Below are 17,725 nucleotides of genomic sequence, written 5' to 3' on the forward strand. Positions count from 1 at the left end.
CTCCCTGGCTAACATAGCAGAACTTTCTGGCATGAAATTGTCACTGGCCAAATGATAAAACCTCCAAATACTTCTTATTCTGGTAGTGAGCAAAATAAAACAAACACAAAGAAACGAAAAATGGTTATTTGAACAAACAGAAAATGGAATGGAATTCCTTACATTTAATAAATGCTGAGCCTGCTGGGAAATGTGAGAAAATATATTTCTGGACTCTTGTTTATTGGGCTTATTGTCTGTGAAACAACTAGGACACATAAAATCATATAAATCATATGTAAGTCATGTGAAACATTTTTCTGTTGAAGTCTATTTTTAAACTGTCAAGAAAAATGAGAACCTTTACAGAGCCTTAAAAAAATTATTTGCTCCCCTTGCATTATTGTTACACAGTTCCAGATCCTCATACAAAGTGTAAAATAAGACACAGAGAACATAAGAACACAACACTGTTTTTGATCACTCATTTGATCACTCAAATCATGTTTTTGATCACTGTTTTTGATTATTTTGTCTATTAAAGAAAACAGTGCTGTGTGCCACTTTTAGCAGCAACAACTACAACCAAACGCTTCCTGTAACTGCAGATGGCTGTGGAGGAACTTTGGCTCTTCTTTGCAGAATTGCTTTAATTCAGCCACACTGAGGGCTTTTGAGCCATTGCCCAAATTTGTATTTACTATGAACTGATTCACTACACACAGAACTAGTGAGCAAACTGAAACAGCCTTTTTTTGAGCCTTTCAGAGATGGATCATCGTCTTACTGCTTGAGTTTTAGATCACAAACTGCTGAACGCACATTCTCCTGCAGGATTTTGTGTTAGAGCCGAATTCATGGTTCCGTCATTTATGTCAAGTCGCCCAGGTCCTGAAGAAGCAAAGCATCTCCACACAATTGCACTACCACCACCATATCCAAAGCAACATAAGAGAGTAGGGAAACATGCTTTCCGGGGATTACGAATAACATGCCCTGTAATAATGCAGAATGACTCACCAGTGACGGTCACTGCTTGAAAAGATGCACAACCGTTCACCTTGGCAAACTTGTCAAAACCTTTTCTCTCCACAAATCCATGAATTAAGTCAAGTAATATCATAACCAGGGCAGGCAAGGAAAGCAGAAGAGTGTTTTTAGCTACACTCAGTTAGCCATGTTTTTCTCTTGAACCTCTCTGGATTGAAGGAGCAGTTACTGTCCTTTCTAGACTGAATGATGTTGAAATCCTCTGGCTGGTGTGGTCACAATCATTTAATCTCTAATTTCTGCTCTAATGGCAGGGTACCAAATTGAACTTTATTACGTTTTTGACTTGACCCATTATATTGCCTTGCTATTATGAGTGGCTACCACAACTGATGAAGAACAATGGCTAGCTGCATAGCAACGCCCATACCGTGAATGACATTTACTAAACGTCTGGACGTATGTAAATTTATTATTTTTCATTGGTTGCTCTCAGCATGGGGCCAACGTGATTGGGCCCCACAGCTGGTTATTGAAAGCGTGTTTTTAAACTGCTCACTTGGTTAGACAACTGCTGACGGGCCAGCCCCACGCTCACCAAAGGAAGACTGCTAGGAGAAATAAGTAGTCTACTGGCATTTACACAGGTATAGGAAGATATTTGGAATGTATCGGACAGCCCTACCACCGTCATATGTAATAAATGTGCAATGTTAGTTACAAAAATATATATATTACTTGTTATACTGAATTATTGATCATGTCGTGCACATCCACCTCTAAAAGCTCCCTCACAGAAAGTTATTAAATGAAATGGTTATGAATGTGTGGCCTGATGTCTGAGACATTGTTTACAGTAGTTTTGTGATAAAGTTTTGGCCTGAAAGTATTGTAATCAATTTATTTGAATCTATTCATGAAAGAGGGATGTATGTAGGGTGTCACAAAGCAAAAGTAGCCCCCTAAGGAAAGTTTTTTTCAGATTTTCCACTATTTTGCCATCATCAATATTACATATAAAAACTCAGAAGACGTGTAGGTTCACTGGAGGTTGTGGACAGTAAGTAAAATGGCTATGTTCGTGTTGTAGACACACAAATCCCCCGTTCCTATCACCACCACTGTAAAGAAATCAGATTTAACCACTTCACATCAAACCACTCTGTTAAATTATGCACGTGTAATTGGAAAATGGTGGAAATGGTGGAATCCCCCTTATATCACTTTAATGTCCATGCAGAAACCCACTAAACTCAATCAATGACAGTGTCAGCTCTTGAAGGCTCCTAACAGCAGTGAAGCAGCAGCGACGCTCCGTTATAAACATGTTTCCTTTTGAAGTTTAAACTCCATTGTGACCCGAAATGGAACCAACCCGCGACATAAAACGGTCAGAAAAGAACGTTGATCCTCAGTCGTTTACCGACACCCCCAGCGCTGAACGGCTCTTTCTGTGCTCAGAAAACGCGACAGACTTCTGCTTCTTCTGGAGATGAAGACCCCCCTGGCCGGCGTCCTCTCTCTTCCCTCTCGGCTCGGCTTGCGCCCCCTGCTGTTTGTGGCTGGGGCCGCGGCCGCCGCCGCCGGAGCTTACTATGTTTTCTTTTACAGGTTTGGAGATCGACAGCGGAGACCGACGACGGAGGAGACCACCGATACCCTCAGAGTCCAGACTGAGGTAGTTATTCAGCTCCACTCACACGAACTAACACTGCTAAAAGTAGCTTATTAATGTTTCTAATCTAGGTTTCCATCGTAGGTCATCACTGAGGACAGCGGGCAGCTGCTGGTCAGCCCTCAGTACTGTGGACCTGTGACTGTATACAGGGTGAGTGAAGCGATGAGGTTGTTTACTTTTAAATTGGATGTATCTGTACATTGTCCAGAGGATTCACTGATGTTAAATTTCTCTTTGAGGGTTTACAGAGACAGTTTAACCGTCTTTTAAAGGTCTTTCAGTGGATCGTAACGTTACTTTATTCTGCCTGTTTGTGGTTTTCTGTTTAAAGGGTCTGTAAACATTGTTATGTTTCAAAATGTACCATTCACTCCCAGTCCATACAGTCCATACAGTCCATATATGGAAACTAAACTCTAAAACAGACTTTTTTGAATTGATTGTTTTTGTGATGTCATGGAAACCGACATGTTCGCATATATTCAGCATACAGCAGTTTAGCTCCGCCCATTCACGCTGACGTTATAAAAAGTGTGTCTACCTGAAGAGGCTTTTGAACAAGATACACAACAGGGCAGCCAATGAGCACAGAGATCATTTACATAAAGCTGTCTTAAAGTCATAACAAGAATAGCCTGTTTAATGGGATGAAGGCTGGAAAATGGTCATGTAAAAATTAAAAATGAATTATGATCGGTGCTGGTACATAACCTCACACACACATTAGGGCCTCGTACATAGAATATTAGCACTTTAACGTAAAGATTATGGTTATACCAAATTCCAAACTAATGAATAAGGTCTTTCATGTTAACATTTTGATGAATACTTACAAATTTACTGAATAGCTTGCTTTCTATGATGGTATCTCACTACAGTGTCCCAGACAGTTTCTGATCCTGCAGCACTGCTTAAAGGACGTGCAGAGTTCATTCTGGACTCTGCGCTTCTCTTACGTATCCTGGCACAACCGCGACCAGCAGGTATGCACTTCTGCCTCTGTTCAAGAACACGTTTGGTATTGTTACTCATATCTGCAGCTTCAGAGTCTCTCATTTGCATGTGTGTGTATTTTTCAGAGGATCTGTGTCAGGCGGCACTATGTGCTGTTGATGCGGGGGGCAGTGACGTATTCATGGTGGATCCTCACCAACGATTTCTTCATGTCATCTTCTCAGGTAGAACAGATCTCCCTGTTGTAGTCATCTCCATTAGCATTGTTGTATATGGTAAACATTGTTAGGATTATTCTTCATATTATTATATAAAGACTTGAATTTCTCTCACAGTGCCCCATTTGGTACGCATCAGCGGCACGGATCACCCTCGCTGAGGTAAGACGTTTCAGCCATGTTTATGTTCAAGTCTGGCCTTCTCTCACAACTTGACGCGCGTAATAACCTGCAGTGTCTTATTAGCGCGTTGAGGGTCTCCTGACTCGAGTGGCTTCCTGTGCATTCACCGAGCACCATGTCCCTAAAACATCTGGTGGTGTTCAGGTAACCTAAGCATGTTCTAGTAGATACCAACACGTCTGTTGTTGTAGAACGTTCCCTGAAAAGCTCATACACTGAACTACATCCGAGCACAAGACACTATGCCCTGAGTATGTGTTCCACAGGTGACGGAGGTGTTCTACACTCATCAGTCCCTTATCATCGGACATGATGAGTGGCGTGACTTTGCACGCTCGTGGTCAGAAGTCCTTCTCTGTGAACCAGAGCCTCAGGATACTCCTGAGGTAACTAACTCACTTCTGTTATTGGGTGTAATAAGTTCTTTATAGCTGTAACAGATGTTTAACATTTGGTATTCAACGTTTTTGCTGGTATTACAGGCAGCTGGAGGCAGTGCAGATGTGGACAGAGAGGTGCCTGCTTTGCAGTGAGTACCACATCAGCTTTAATCCTTTTCTTATTAATTGGAATCTTGGTGTTCATTTTGACTGAAAGATATTTGGTTAATGTGCAAATGCAAAATGTACTCCTTTTCCACAGTGCCTACACACGGATTAAGAGGATTGACAACTTTCCTCTTAAACTGATCGCTCTGCGCCAGGCCTTCACTGTAAGTGGGACTGCATAGAACTACTTTTACACACCTCAAATCTTTAAATAATGATGTGTCATCATTCCTTTACTGACACCCATTTCTCCATTTCTGTAGATCATTCTGAACAACGCAGAGTGCCGAAAGGACGTCTGTGAGACTGGCAGGAAGATTCTTGGTGACCTCGGCACTCTGAATGCCAGGGTAATTACATGATCATGATCTAAAACAAATGAAGCATGTAAATTAGTAGAATCTGATTTAAATGATTGGTTTGAATACCTTTCTTCTTCCTGCAGGATCTGACTGCCTTTCAGCAGGCGTATGATCGGCTGCTGGCGTTGGTTCAGGATCCTTCCTGCCGTGAAGGAATTGAAGTGGAGCTGGCGCAGATTGGGGTGAGTTCAATTAACTAGGCTGTAACCTAAACCGTGGTGTCACTTCTGTTCTGTAACACTAATGTTTCCTTATACTTTCAGATTCATCACTTCAACTTCATAGACATCGTCTATGAAGTGGTGATCTTCGGAGTTCAGTGTGGAGTGAGGCCTCAGATCTGTCCAGTAAGAAATCTTGACAGTTTTCAGAGTGGAATGTGTGTGTTGTGTCCTAGAGATCAGGGTTTAGACAGTACGGAGCAACAGAATGCTGATTTAGCGGCAGCATCCTGGTGTCTTTAGGTCAATTTCAGTAAATTATCCAACCAAAAACTTTAATCTAGAAGGGGGTTGATACATAAGTGTCCAGAGGAACTAACCAGCAGTGCTCATTTCTTTTTCATTTCTCACATTGTTGCAGATGCCAGGAGGATTTCTTGACCATCTGTTGGTCATGATCTCTTCTTTCTCTGCGTCCACCGAGCAGAGCAGACCCAGAGCCGAGCAATACAGACTCATGATCCAGGTAAAACTCAGAATCCATCACAACACAAGTGAACATCACAACTCTCCTCCAGACATTCAGAGCAGAAATGATGAGAATTTGTTTTGACACGTTTTGTTTTCCTCATTTAATAACCATCTCTGTTCTCTGTGTCTCAGAATGCGATGATGCGCCTCCTGGAGGACATCTTTGCCCTGGGGGAGTCTGTGTATGAGCATCCTGAGTCTGTGGCCGAAGCTGTGTGGAACTTGGTTGTGGACCAGTTTGACGAGCTCTTGGACAGGCTGAAGAACATCGAGCCAGAACTCTTTTAAATTCCTTTTCAGATTTCATCCCTCCTTCCCTTCCCTACTATCTCTTTTTCACCATTAATATTAATGTTTTACTTAAATATATTTTATGTTAAGACTCCTTAAAGAGCCCATATCCTACATTTTTCCACTTTTAAAATTTCTGTGCCAAATTTCATTTCTGCATTACCATTTTCAAACCTCCCTTTGTCCAGTAGAATTAAACAGGCTTTTTTTGTTACTTTGCCTTTAAGACAGATATATGTAAATGAACTCTCTTCAGATTGGCTTCTTCCTATTGTGCCTAGTTCAAAAGCAGTCTGTCTGAAATGCTTCTTAACTTTAGCGTAAATTGGGCAGGACTAAACTGCTGTAGGCTGAACAGGCACATGTATATAAATGTGTTGTTTATTGTGAAATCGCAGATACGATGATTTAAAATCAGGCTGTTTTTTCACTGTAGTTTATATAAATGGACCGTCTGGACTGGGAAGTGAATGGTACATTTTAAAACTAACTGTACTACATCAAACTCTTTCATTCAGTTATCATGATATGGGCCCTTTAAGACTGTTCACTGTAAATAAATGTATTATTAGTATTTTAATCAGTTTTGTATAAGAGCTGTTTTAGTTGTATTTGTGTGTTTTTGTTATATGAGGTAAGGCAAAGTAAGGTTCATTTCAGTTTGCTTTCTATTGTTAAGCGTTTTTTTTGTTACATGATATTAGCATTTTGTATTTTAAATGTTTGCTTTCTCTCTCCACTCTTTCACTGTTTCTTTGCAGGTTTCCACTGGATCTGCAGTCGTCTTGTATGGTGTCAGATGTGTTGTGAGTCCTGTACAATTTAAATATCCTCTATAAAAGGACTATGTATTAGATATTATTTAACAATGAGTCTGTTTTTCTGTTTTTCTGTTTTTTAGGTTTGAGCCAAAACACAGGTACATCGGAGTATTAGACCATTTGATATTATAACACTGTCAGTATAAAATTGTCATTAAAAGTATTAAATGGCATTAATACTGAAAAAAATGATGAAGGCTTTTAGATAAATGCTCCAGTAAATATGTAGCATGTTTTATATGTATAATGTGGTGCCTCAGCTCTTTGTCTCTGTATTTGCAGTGGTTGCTGCTTGTCATTTGATGCTGCACACTAGGGAACCCTGACCAGTGATGTCCTCCATGTTATTATACCATCTATTAGCGAATACCAGTCAGTCCAGTAGGGCATCAATTCTGTTGGACTGACTTGTCTCCACCACCACCACCCGTAAGTAAATGATCCACTAAATCAACTTTAACACATTTTACTATATTCATTATTATACTATACTACATTAGGCTATGTCTGAAAATCATAACAAAATCGGTTATGAAGTTAGAGCCAGTTAAATAATGAGAACTCATTATACCTCAGTATTTGTTTACAAGCGGATCTTGACCATTCCAAGACGTACAGCCACAGATAAAGAACAACAGACAACACAGCATCTGTGTATTTATATCTATGCCCCGACCCCCCTTTGGTGTCTCCTTCAGGAACTGCTCTGGAGAATTTTTTTTGTTAATTGTTCCCCAACAGTGAAATGAAACATCCGCCCATGCGATCAGATTATAGACAAGAGATATTTTTCTGAATCAGTCTTAAATTTTAGATGTAGTTTAAAAAGTAGTGTCAAATGCGGACTTATAAGCTGAGTGTTAAATGTGGATTTTGAAAAGTATTTAATCAGTGTTTCAGGCAGGCTGCTGTTTAGACTACAAGTGTTTATTACAGACCCTCAGAGAAGCCACAGAGAGTAAAGCACTGAACAGAAAACAACAATGCTGTTAATGCAATTATTTTTAATGACTGTGATTAAAATAATGCAATCACTGCACAGTCTTTAATAAAGAATTTATCTTGGGAAGAAATGATTGATTACATATAAAAAGCAAGTAAGGCCCGAAAATAAAATGATTACAGTAATCATTTCATATATTTAATATGCATGCAAGTAGCATGAAATCAAAAATCTATTGCAGGAGCATGTGATTAAAACCAAATTTGATTCCTTTTCAGAAAGACGGAGGAAATTAAGAGCAAGCTGGAATCCCTCGAGTTGTCCTGTGAGGAAACAGAGAGCAGTCAATATCAGCAAGAAGAAAGAACGTGTGGTTCAACATTCAACATGCACTTTATACTGTACACTGAGTGAAAGTAAAGTTTCTGTGTTTTGACAGTTTAGCATTAAACACTTCAGGCGTCTGGTTCCTTTAACTGTTGCTGTGAACAATTCCATAGATATCAACCTCTAGAGACAATAGCCCTGATATTCACAGCTTCCAAACGGTGTAAATTCACTGATACCCATACAGTACAGTTCCACCATTAAATTCATTAGCAACAGCCATTCATGATGTTTTGATTTCCTTTACTGTGATACATTCCTCTGGTAGTCATAATAATTACTTTATACAGAATTAGACATTCATTTTTACTTTATTTGAAATTGAAGCAGTCAAGCAGTCTGTCATCCTCTCAGTTAATACATGTGCAAACATAATGAAAGACAGTCAGAGAGACAGACTGAGACAGAATCAGAGTCAGGTTGTGTTTAGAGATGAGCTGACATAATAAGTCTTCTGAAGCATAATCTGCAAGGTGAGATCACGAGTAACTGCATCCTTGCTAACGCGTCTTCATCTCACAAAGAACGCAGATATTAAAGGTACATCCCTCTTATGATGATCTGATTATTACAGTACAGTTTTTTCACTTCTGGTGAGTGATGCTCTGATGACTCGGCTTGTTTCTCACATGTGGTGATTATGATATCTATTCAGTTTTGCCTGTGTACAGCTTGTGCGATGACACACTCAAAAGAGAGAAAGAAATCTGAATGTGATTATTATCTGAATGTAATTATTAATTAGCCGTATTAACCTAGGTTTCCCATATCCCAGCCTTATACAGCTAAATAATGTCATGTATAAAAATATTTTATACAATAAACTGTATAGGTATGCAGGGAATTAATGCTGGACTACGCTGTTTTTTTTCCATGTGAATTCCATGATGGTCTACGACAGTTTATGCTGATTTATGCTGGTCTGCTGTTGGTTTAGCTGGTCATGCTGCTTAACTAGCATACAAGTGCTGGTTCTGCTGGTGACCTATGCTTATTTTCTAGCAGGGAACATTTTCTAAAATCCTCTCCCTAATTTAGTTTTTGCTAATTCTTATGAAACAATTATGCAGATTGTTCTGCCTTCAACATGTTCTTACATTTACAGCTCAATTCCAGCCCATAGAGGTCACACTATTCCCTTTTTACCCTTTATCTGTAAATGGCACCTCACTTGCACAAAGTCAAGCACTGATGGTTGTAAAGTAGAGAGCCGGATTAGAACAAAATGAGACTTACGGTGAAACCACACAGGAATACACGATGGTCAGGAACTTGTAAGTATAGACACAGGGGTCAGAGAATACACCGTTTGTGGCAGGGACTGTGCAGGTGGTCTTGCCTTCACATCTGCAGAGAAAGAAAGATTTGTTTTAATTCAAACTCTCCTCACAGAAAACAGTGATGTTCAAGTACACACTGTAACACTGAAATGTAGTTCAACTCACCTGTTTATTACTTCAGCTAGAGTGCTGGTTGCGTAGCAGTCGTTCTTGGTGATCTGATTGACGGGTCGTCCAGTTATGCATGTGGTGGAATCAGTTCGGCCATAGTTAGCAGCTTGGATTTTTAAAATGCCAGCGCCTGAAATCGGAGGAAGTTAGCAAAAGAAAAAAAAATACAACTTATTTGTGTGGACAGAAAAATAGTGCTTAGAAAGCATGACTGCAGATTATGTTCATGATTATATGGAGAAGCATAAAAATGATGTGTACGAACCACACGTCAGTACAGCATTGTCGCCTTCACAGGTCACACTGGTTTCTGCAGAAGACAATCATTTCTTAATTGTACATTTTTTTACATATTTAAAGTCTCAGAGGAACAGTTGACATCAAAAATGTGATCAGAATTTCATGGTTGTCTTATAATCCTCGTTGAAGATGACAAACTGGGAAAAGATGGTCTTTGCTGATGTTGGTTTTGGAGTGATCCATTAGAATTTAATAAAGCCGTTTAACAGGAGGAAGGAAATGAGATGGAGAAGAAGTGACTGGCAGGGAGGAATGGTTACTCACGAACAGGCTGTGGGAGACAGAAATAGGACACAGCCAGGTACTTGGAAATCCCAATGCAAGGATCTGTGAAGATGGTGTATGAAGCTTGCACAGTGCAGCTGCTCCTTCCATTGCACCTTTAGTTGAATGTGAAATAGTAACAAAGGCCTCTTAGACCAGTGATCACTGACCCAGTAAACAATACACAAAATACATAAAAAAATTCCCACAAATTACCGTGTGGCCACACTAGTAAGAGTGTCAGGAGCGTAACAGTTGGTGTTCACAGTCAAAGAGCTGGGAAGTCCCTCTGAGCAGATCTTATTATCAGTGCGTCCATAATTAGCGTTAAAGATCTGAATCACATCATTTCCTACACAGAGACACAGTTAAAGCTACTGAGTAACATCTGCAATTTCAATTGGGTCAAATGGAATCAAACAATCAGTAATAAAACAGTGAGGTGGTGCAGAGGGAGGGAGTTCTCACCACAGTCCAGTGTGCTGTAGCCGTCCTCACATGTCACGCTGGCACCTGAAAAACAAATTAAAATGGTGCCATAACCTCTTCTTCAGCTGTAAATTCACCTGTACACCATTATCTAGCCTACCTGTGTCCTCATATGATAATTAAGTTTTAGTTTGGTAAAAAATTAGTTTTAGTAAGCAGTAATTTACAGCTCTTCAAAACATGTTGACTTACCATGTTTATGAAAATTAGGATATACAGTGAAGTAACAGTGAAGTTAATCAGCTATTAGCGTTACAATTCTTAACGTAACTCTTCAAAACTATTAATGGTTTTACTCTAAAAAGGCATTTTTTTAAGTGGAATTTGTTAGCAAACATTTTTAAGTAAATGCTTTGTTCAGTGTACGCTGCACTAATCCACACATACAGTCACTCCTACTTACGGGCTTGGATGCAGTCATATGTGGTGTTGTAGTACTTGAAAGTTCCGACACATGGATCAGGGCTTCCGATCACATCAGTCTTAAACTCACACACTCTGTGGCCATCACACCTGTTTAAGATAAAATGTATTGGCACAGATACTCAGTGTTTGATATGATGTGCATTTAAAATGAATAGCAGGCCTCAAACAGCTGGTTATCAGTTAGACAAGAAAGAAAGGTTGCTGTGTTTGTGCCCTGCTGGTAGAAATGAGTCTGAACAGCTCACAATCTGTACATGAGAGGGACCAAACAAGTGTAATCTGGTATTAGAGATTAAAACTGTAATTCTGTAGAAGCGACAAGTAACAACACAATTGTTTGTAACGTGTATTTTAATTAGTTTTTTGTTTTTTTTTTACCAATGTGTGTAAAGGGTCCATATCATGGAAAACTAATTTTTCTGACATTTTTTGAAAATGTGAGAGTTTGATGTTTTTTGTTAAAGTTTCAAAATGTACCATTCACTCCCCAGGCCATAAAGTCAACATTTGGAAAATATCTACAAAACAGTTTTTATTTATTTATTTATTTATATATTTTTGGTGAGGTCACAAAAAACACCTTGTTTACATATCCACCTGCTCAGCGTACAGCAGTTTAGCTCCGCTCCACACACACCGAAGTTAGGCTACATTTACACGGTGAACATATTTTGAAAAACAAACACAGCATCTATTTCTACATTAAAGTAAACCACTCATCAAGCTCTAGTAATGAGGGGTACTCATTGTCTATTTCTCAAGGTTTTTTTAGCAAACCTTGGCAATAACAATGAAGAAGATGGTACATATACCAGTGAATTAATATTTATTTTTTGAGCAAGTAATGCTGTCCTACTGCACAGCCCTGTGTGCCCTCTGTGGGGGTGAATATGTTCTACACTGAATGTGTATTAAAACTCTGTACCTCTTGGAGATCAGAGGAATCTTCATGGAGCAGTTGGTGTTCTGGATTTGGGCTGGTGGGCGTCCAATGCTACAAATGCTGCAATCTGTACGGCCATAAATAGCAGACTTCACCCTTATTAGTCCAGTCTCTGAAAACAAAGAAATATGGCTATAAATATGGAGTTAATTCTCATTAGAACGGTATTGAGGTATGATTTATTGTACGGTTAAAAACATTTGCTTTGTGTCAGAATACAAATTTACACTCACTGTATAAGTGACAATTCATAGATTCAGCATGTCTGCATTCTAACTCAGATTTATTAGCATTGTCAGAATATTTCAGACTGTTTTGTGTTGTTGTGGCCCATAATAAAATATTTCAGTAATGCTTTATAATGCTGTTGACTATGTAACTAGGTAACTATGCTGGGGCTGAGTAGGGAAGAATAAATATTGTTACATTAACACATAGTGTCACTATAAACTACTGAGTTATGCTTGTTAATTACTCACTAAGTAATAGTAAATGACGGATAATAGTAATGATTGGCGTAGTTCACTGTTAAATAAGTAATCATTTTTTAGTCTTACATATTTCATGGAGAGTCGTAACTGGCTCTTTTAAAACACAAAAACATAATGTGCTTAATTTTTGACAATGTAACTTTATTGTGGTTTTGTATCTTTATATTTGCCATTAATAATGCATGTCACTGTTACTAGAGATGAGTGCTTCTGCTACTGTTTCAGGTTCAGTTTTAAGGTACAGTGCTTCTACCAGACACTGGAGTTATCCTAAGCTTTCTGTACATGCATACTGTTATTTCCATTAAATGACTGTGTTGTTTTTCCCATTTAAAAGGTGTAAAATGGACAGCAATAACATACTAGTGACATACATGGTAATGTAGCTCTAGTAATTTGGCTCTGCATACTTACTTTGTGGGCTTAGAATTATAAGTTTCTCTTTAATGTTTTTGTGATCTTTATTGTTGCTCTTGTGAATCTTTTAAAAAACAAGTGTCATAAAGTCTGTATTTTAAAAAAGTTAAAGGTTCCTTCTTGAAAACGGCACACTAACTGAGCGTTATAAGGTTCTGTCTGAGTCTGCCCATCAGTACGGCCAATGAATGTGGGGTAACCAATCAAAATATGTTTTACCCATTTGCTCATGCTCAGCAATAGACTCTCTACAGGGGTTAGTATTTTGGCTATGATGCCTATATAAATGTGCTTGAGTACTTTTTAAACAATTTAGTAATAAATCATATCAGCAGAAGGTAAAACTCTCCCATTATTTCAGAAACAGGACTGCTAAACGCTAAAAGGGGCCCACGAGTGAGTCCTCAATGAATGGGAGTGAATGGAGTTAAACGGCTAAAAACCAACTTAAAATAGTTTCTAACCACTCATCCAGTACCTTTTTTTTTATTTTAACTGGAGTTCAATAGCGCTCAAAAACATAACAGCAGTGTTATAATGTTTTATGCTGTTCTGTGTTTAGGAAAGTAATGCATTCTTCTATATAAAAATGTTTAAGCATTTCCAAAAAGTACATTTTAAACATATCATTTCAGAAACACTAAAGATAACTGCAGCGAGACAGTGGCAGTGAAGCGGAAGCACAAACAAAGCTATTTGTATTTTTAAGAGACTCTTTCTAACGTTGATGTCTGACAATTTATATGTATTAAAAAACTAACATTTTGGAGCATTTTTCCTGTGCAAATATCTGACAGTAAAGTGAATGTAAAACAGAGCACTACATTGTATTACAACAAAACAGCTGCTTTTATATTTACTTAATGTTCATGTAGTTTGTTCAAGTTTGAATCTTGAACAGTCTGATGAAGTTTCCATTCTAGTTTGGGTTCATTCACAGACAGAAAGTTATAATTCTTAAAGCTTAAATGTTCAGCATTCAGAAGTATTAGCTGTGAAAGTTAATTGTGGTATATAAGAGCTTTGCTATTTTGAAAGTAAAATCTTTGACCCTCAGTATCTCAGAGCTGCACTGAACGTAGACAGAATCTCATAATTGTAAGCTGACAATTTACTAACTATAATTATCAGCAAACAGTATTTAAAAGTGTTACCAGTATTTCTATACAGATATCATGTATGTATGGCTTAGTGCTGCTGGGGATTATAAACTATTTGAACTTACCACAGCGGAGGTGCTGGACGTTGCCATAACAGGTGATTACATTCTCTGAAATAATAACCCATTCATAGATATTTGAGCACTTAAGTCAGTGTGCTTAACATTTGTTACACAGTCATCACAGTGATAAGAATGCATTAAGGTCATTTGAATTATTGGTGTTTTTTTTTCTTTTTACCTGCAGTAACGAGCAAATCTGGAGCTGCAACCAGCACTGTAAGAAGAAAAGCAGTTTACTTTAGTTTTCTCTGAAACTGTCCAGTCTTGGTACTGGAGTCCTCCTGCAAAGCACAGGAGGACATTCCCTGTTCTAAAAGCTGTACTGGGAGCAGGAAAAACATCAAAACATGCAGCACTCAAGAACATGGAAATGACCTAAACCCACCCAACACAAAGTTTGATCTTCTGTTTGTTTACTAGTGCTCCTGCTGAGAAGAAAAAGTTATGCATAGCATCACACACCTCGCATACAACATTCAAGCACAGACAACACTTACAGGTGAGTAGAGAGAGCTTCAGGAAGAACATTGTGCTGCTGGAGATGTTAGATGTTGAAGGCTTGAGGCTTCAAGTGATGGTACCACTCAAGTGTATCAGAATTTAAAGAGAATGCTCGAGGAAGAATCTACACAATCAGGATGATCTTACATTGACTTAACATGTTCAACACACACAACACACTTTCTACAAGCCTGTTGTGAATTTCCCTGTAACAGCTTTGTTCCTTGTGTGCATTTGTCATGTTTGCGTTAAGGCACCGTTTACAGCACTCTCTCTGTTTCCATTTAACTCTAGTCTACGGTTGGAATACAGTTGTGAGAAAACTTTCTCTGGATTTCTGAATTTTATATCGTAATAAATAAATAGATAAAGTATTATTTAACAAACGGCACTTATGTGTAACAGTGCCATATCTATATTGAACAAATGGTAATAATCAAAATTACTGATGGAAAACTAAATCCTTGTATTTAATAAAATGAATCTTCTTTATTGGATAATAGACCAAATGCTTTCTGCTGATGTTGGTCAGTCCTGCACAAGACTTATAAGATATTTATAATTGCACAAGCTTTACATAAACATTGCCTCCAGCTGGATGCCCATTGAGGACATGCAACATCTTGGGCATCAGTGGTCAGGGATAACCACCTGCCCAAAGGCACAACAAGAAGATGGGGGAACAAGGTCCCAATCTTTCTGGATGTAAACTAAGTTTTGTAAATATGTGAACAATTAAGGCAGTGTGACAGTCTCTGCCTGGGGTGATCAGTCGTAGCAGTCGTAGCAGTGAAGGTCTTGTGAGGTATGTGACATGTATGTCAATCAAGGTGTTGTGAGGACAGCAGAACATGACATCCACATTGAGGTGTTTAGTGCCATAGTGGTGTACTGCAGTGGAGACGTAGAGATTAAGTTCAACATCCCAGAGGATCCTCATCCACTATTCGCTTTTTGAGACTCACCAAAGGCTCATGGTCACATTTTGCCCACTTCTTTTCCAAAACTGAAAGTATACGACTGACACATGCAATGACACAAGTATAAAGCAGGAGATAACAACAGCATTTTTAGAATATCTCCACACACAGTTACTGAATAAGGAGGCATGTCCACCCCCTATTCAGTATTGTAATAGTGTATGTAAATATTATAAAAGGCTGCATTATTTAACAATACATTTAATGTATTGTCACTTTTTGAAGACATTTTGTGATATAATTTGTCAAATATGTGTTAAAATGAGGAGGAAAATAACCACAAAACTATACAGCAGATCATACATTAATTTATTGACCCTTCACATTACAGACTGCATCCTATGTGCTTGGTGAGCTGTAATTTGTCTCATGAAATTCTGCCTTTTCATTTTTTCATAAGCAAGATTTGGATGAGCGTTGTGCAAAGAAAATTAACAGGTTTGTTCCACTACTGGGTATTTGCTCTTTAAAACTCTCGAAATGCTCGTCATGGATGAATAACTTTTAATAATAAGATTTTATCATTGATGTTTTGCTGAGCATTGACATGAGGTAGTTATTCCCCCATAAGCTGGCTTTAAATTGAGGTAAATCTTTTGGTATCTAGCTGGAAAGCTAATTTAGCTTTTAAAGATGGCTGATAGCTTTGTAAGTAAGTTAGCTAATGTTAGCAACACCATGAAGAAATGACTTAGGTAACTACACAATTCAAGCTGTAACTACACAATTCTGGCAAAGACTGAGGCGATTTTTTTATTATTGTTCAGAATGACACTAAAGGGCCAGCTGGAAAGCTAACACTAGTTAGCTAGGGAAAAAAACTTTTTGTTGGGAAAAAAGTCAGTTGAACATGCCATGCAAAAAACTACAGGCTAGTTAGCTACTAACTATCTTTAGAGAGGCACTGTTTGTGTATTTTTTAAAATGTTGTGGTACATTTAGGCTAAAAGTACACAATATGTTGACAAAGAAGACACAGACACAGCATAACTGGGACACATTATGTTTGTGTTACAAATTTAAACACACTGTCTGTGTTAATGCAGAGAACACAGGGTTGTGTTAAAAAGAACTCATGGATGTTTTTAAAATAACACAATGTGTGTTGTTTTAATACATCAGTTTTGAGAGTGTACACAAATAGAGCTGCAGTAAAAAAAAGAGCCAGCAGCAGCAAGTTCTCTACGTTCTCTTCACTGATGACCTCACCTGGGCCCTCCAAACCAACATTATTGTGAGATCTGCTGGGCTGCCTGAGGCTCTAGAGGTCAGGCCTGGATATACAGACCCACTCACAGAAAAAAAGTGTCCTACATAGCAACATCAAACGAGGGGCAGGGCTGTTTCATTTTCCTTCAAGAAGGAAAAAGGCCTTTTTTGTTAAAAAGAGATTATTGAAACCAAATAAAAATATTAACAATTTAAAATATTAAGAATTAACTGAATAAGTTACATCACAATATAGCAAGCAAAATATGTTCATTTCAATTGGACAAACATTTATGAAATACATTTCTGGTGTAATGATTGGCACAATGATTGCTGTTTGTGGTGTATGTAAATCTATGTTTATTGCTAAGTTCATACTGCTGTACACTGATGTTTCATACTGACCTTCACAGCACAGAACACTATACTAATACTGGGTAGAGCCTCCTTTTGCTCTCAAAACAGCCTCAATTCTTTGTGTTCCATAAGATGTTTCCTTGGGATTGTGGGTTATGCTGACATTATTGCATCATGCAATACCTGCTGATTTTTTAGGTGCACTTTCATGATGCGAATCTCCAGAACATTCCAAAGATGTTCTACTGGATTCAGATTCAGTGACTAGGAACTCATTGTCAAGTATACTAAAGCAGTTTGAGATGACTTTTGCTTTGTGACATTATCATGCTGGATGCAGCCATTAGAGCGTGGGTAAAAGGTGGCCGTGAAGGGATGCACATGATCGGCAACAATACTCAAATAGGCTGTGGCATTCAAGCGGTGATTGACCACCTCCACCAGCCTGGACTGTTGACACAAGGCAGGTTGGGTCCATGGATTCATGCTGTTGGCATCAAATTCTGATCCTACCATCTGTTTGCCTCAGCAGAAACAGAGAGGCTATGTTTTTCCAGTCATCAACTGTCCAGTTTTGGTGAGCCTTTGCCCTCTGCAGCCTCAGCTTTCTGTTCCTGGCTGACAGAAGT

General features: G+C 38.5%; 2 protein-coding genes and 1 long non-coding RNA gene across 3 annotated transcripts; 2 read left to right on the forward strand and 1 right to left on the reverse strand.

Annotated features, from left to right (window-relative positions):
• Window positions 1-2,461: 2,461 nt before the first annotated feature.
• LOC118814079 lies at window positions 2,462-6,235 on the forward strand. The gene is made up of 14 exons (XM_036579740.1): window positions 2,462-2,647; window positions 2,729-2,797; window positions 3,526-3,630; window positions 3,727-3,825; window positions 3,937-3,981; window positions 4,066-4,146; window positions 4,269-4,388; window positions 4,485-4,531; window positions 4,645-4,714; window positions 4,814-4,900; window positions 4,996-5,094; window positions 5,176-5,259; window positions 5,495-5,599; window positions 5,737-6,235. Exons 1-14 carry the CDS (start codon window positions 2,462-2,464, stop codon window positions 5,890-5,892), a joined length of 1,353 nt encoding a protein of 450 aa, XP_036435633.1. The 3' UTR covers window positions 5,893-6,235.
• A 282-nt stretch (window positions 6,236-6,517) lies between these two features.
• On the forward strand, window positions 6,518-7,128 carry LOC118812935. Its single transcript, XR_005007595.1, has 3 exons — window positions 6,518-6,701; window positions 6,797-6,814; window positions 6,999-7,128. It is a non-coding gene; the product is annotated as an uncharacterized LOC118812935 (long non-coding RNA).
• A 2,150-nt stretch (window positions 7,129-9,278) lies between these two features.
• Window positions 9,279-14,577, reverse strand: LOC118814080 (rhamnose-binding lectin-like). The gene is made up of 11 exons (XM_036579742.1): window positions 14,547-14,577; window positions 14,228-14,263; window positions 14,053-14,097; window positions 11,902-12,031; window positions 10,954-11,063; window positions 10,530-10,574; window positions 10,278-10,413; window positions 10,062-10,177; window positions 9,763-9,807; window positions 9,492-9,627; window positions 9,279-9,393 (listed from the first exon to the last, which is right to left on the reverse strand). Exons 1-11 carry the CDS (start codon window positions 14,575-14,577, stop codon window positions 9,279-9,281), a joined length of 945 nt encoding a protein of 314 aa, XP_036435635.1.
• Window positions 14,578-17,725: the final 3,148 nt, after the last annotated feature.

This window comes from Colossoma macropomum, unplaced genomic scaffold (assembly GCF_904425465.1).
Source record: "Colossoma macropomum unplaced genomic scaffold, Colossoma_macropomum, whole genome shotgun sequence".
Classification (NCBI taxonomy): Eukaryota; Metazoa; Chordata; class Actinopteri; order Characiformes; family Serrasalmidae; genus Colossoma; species Colossoma macropomum.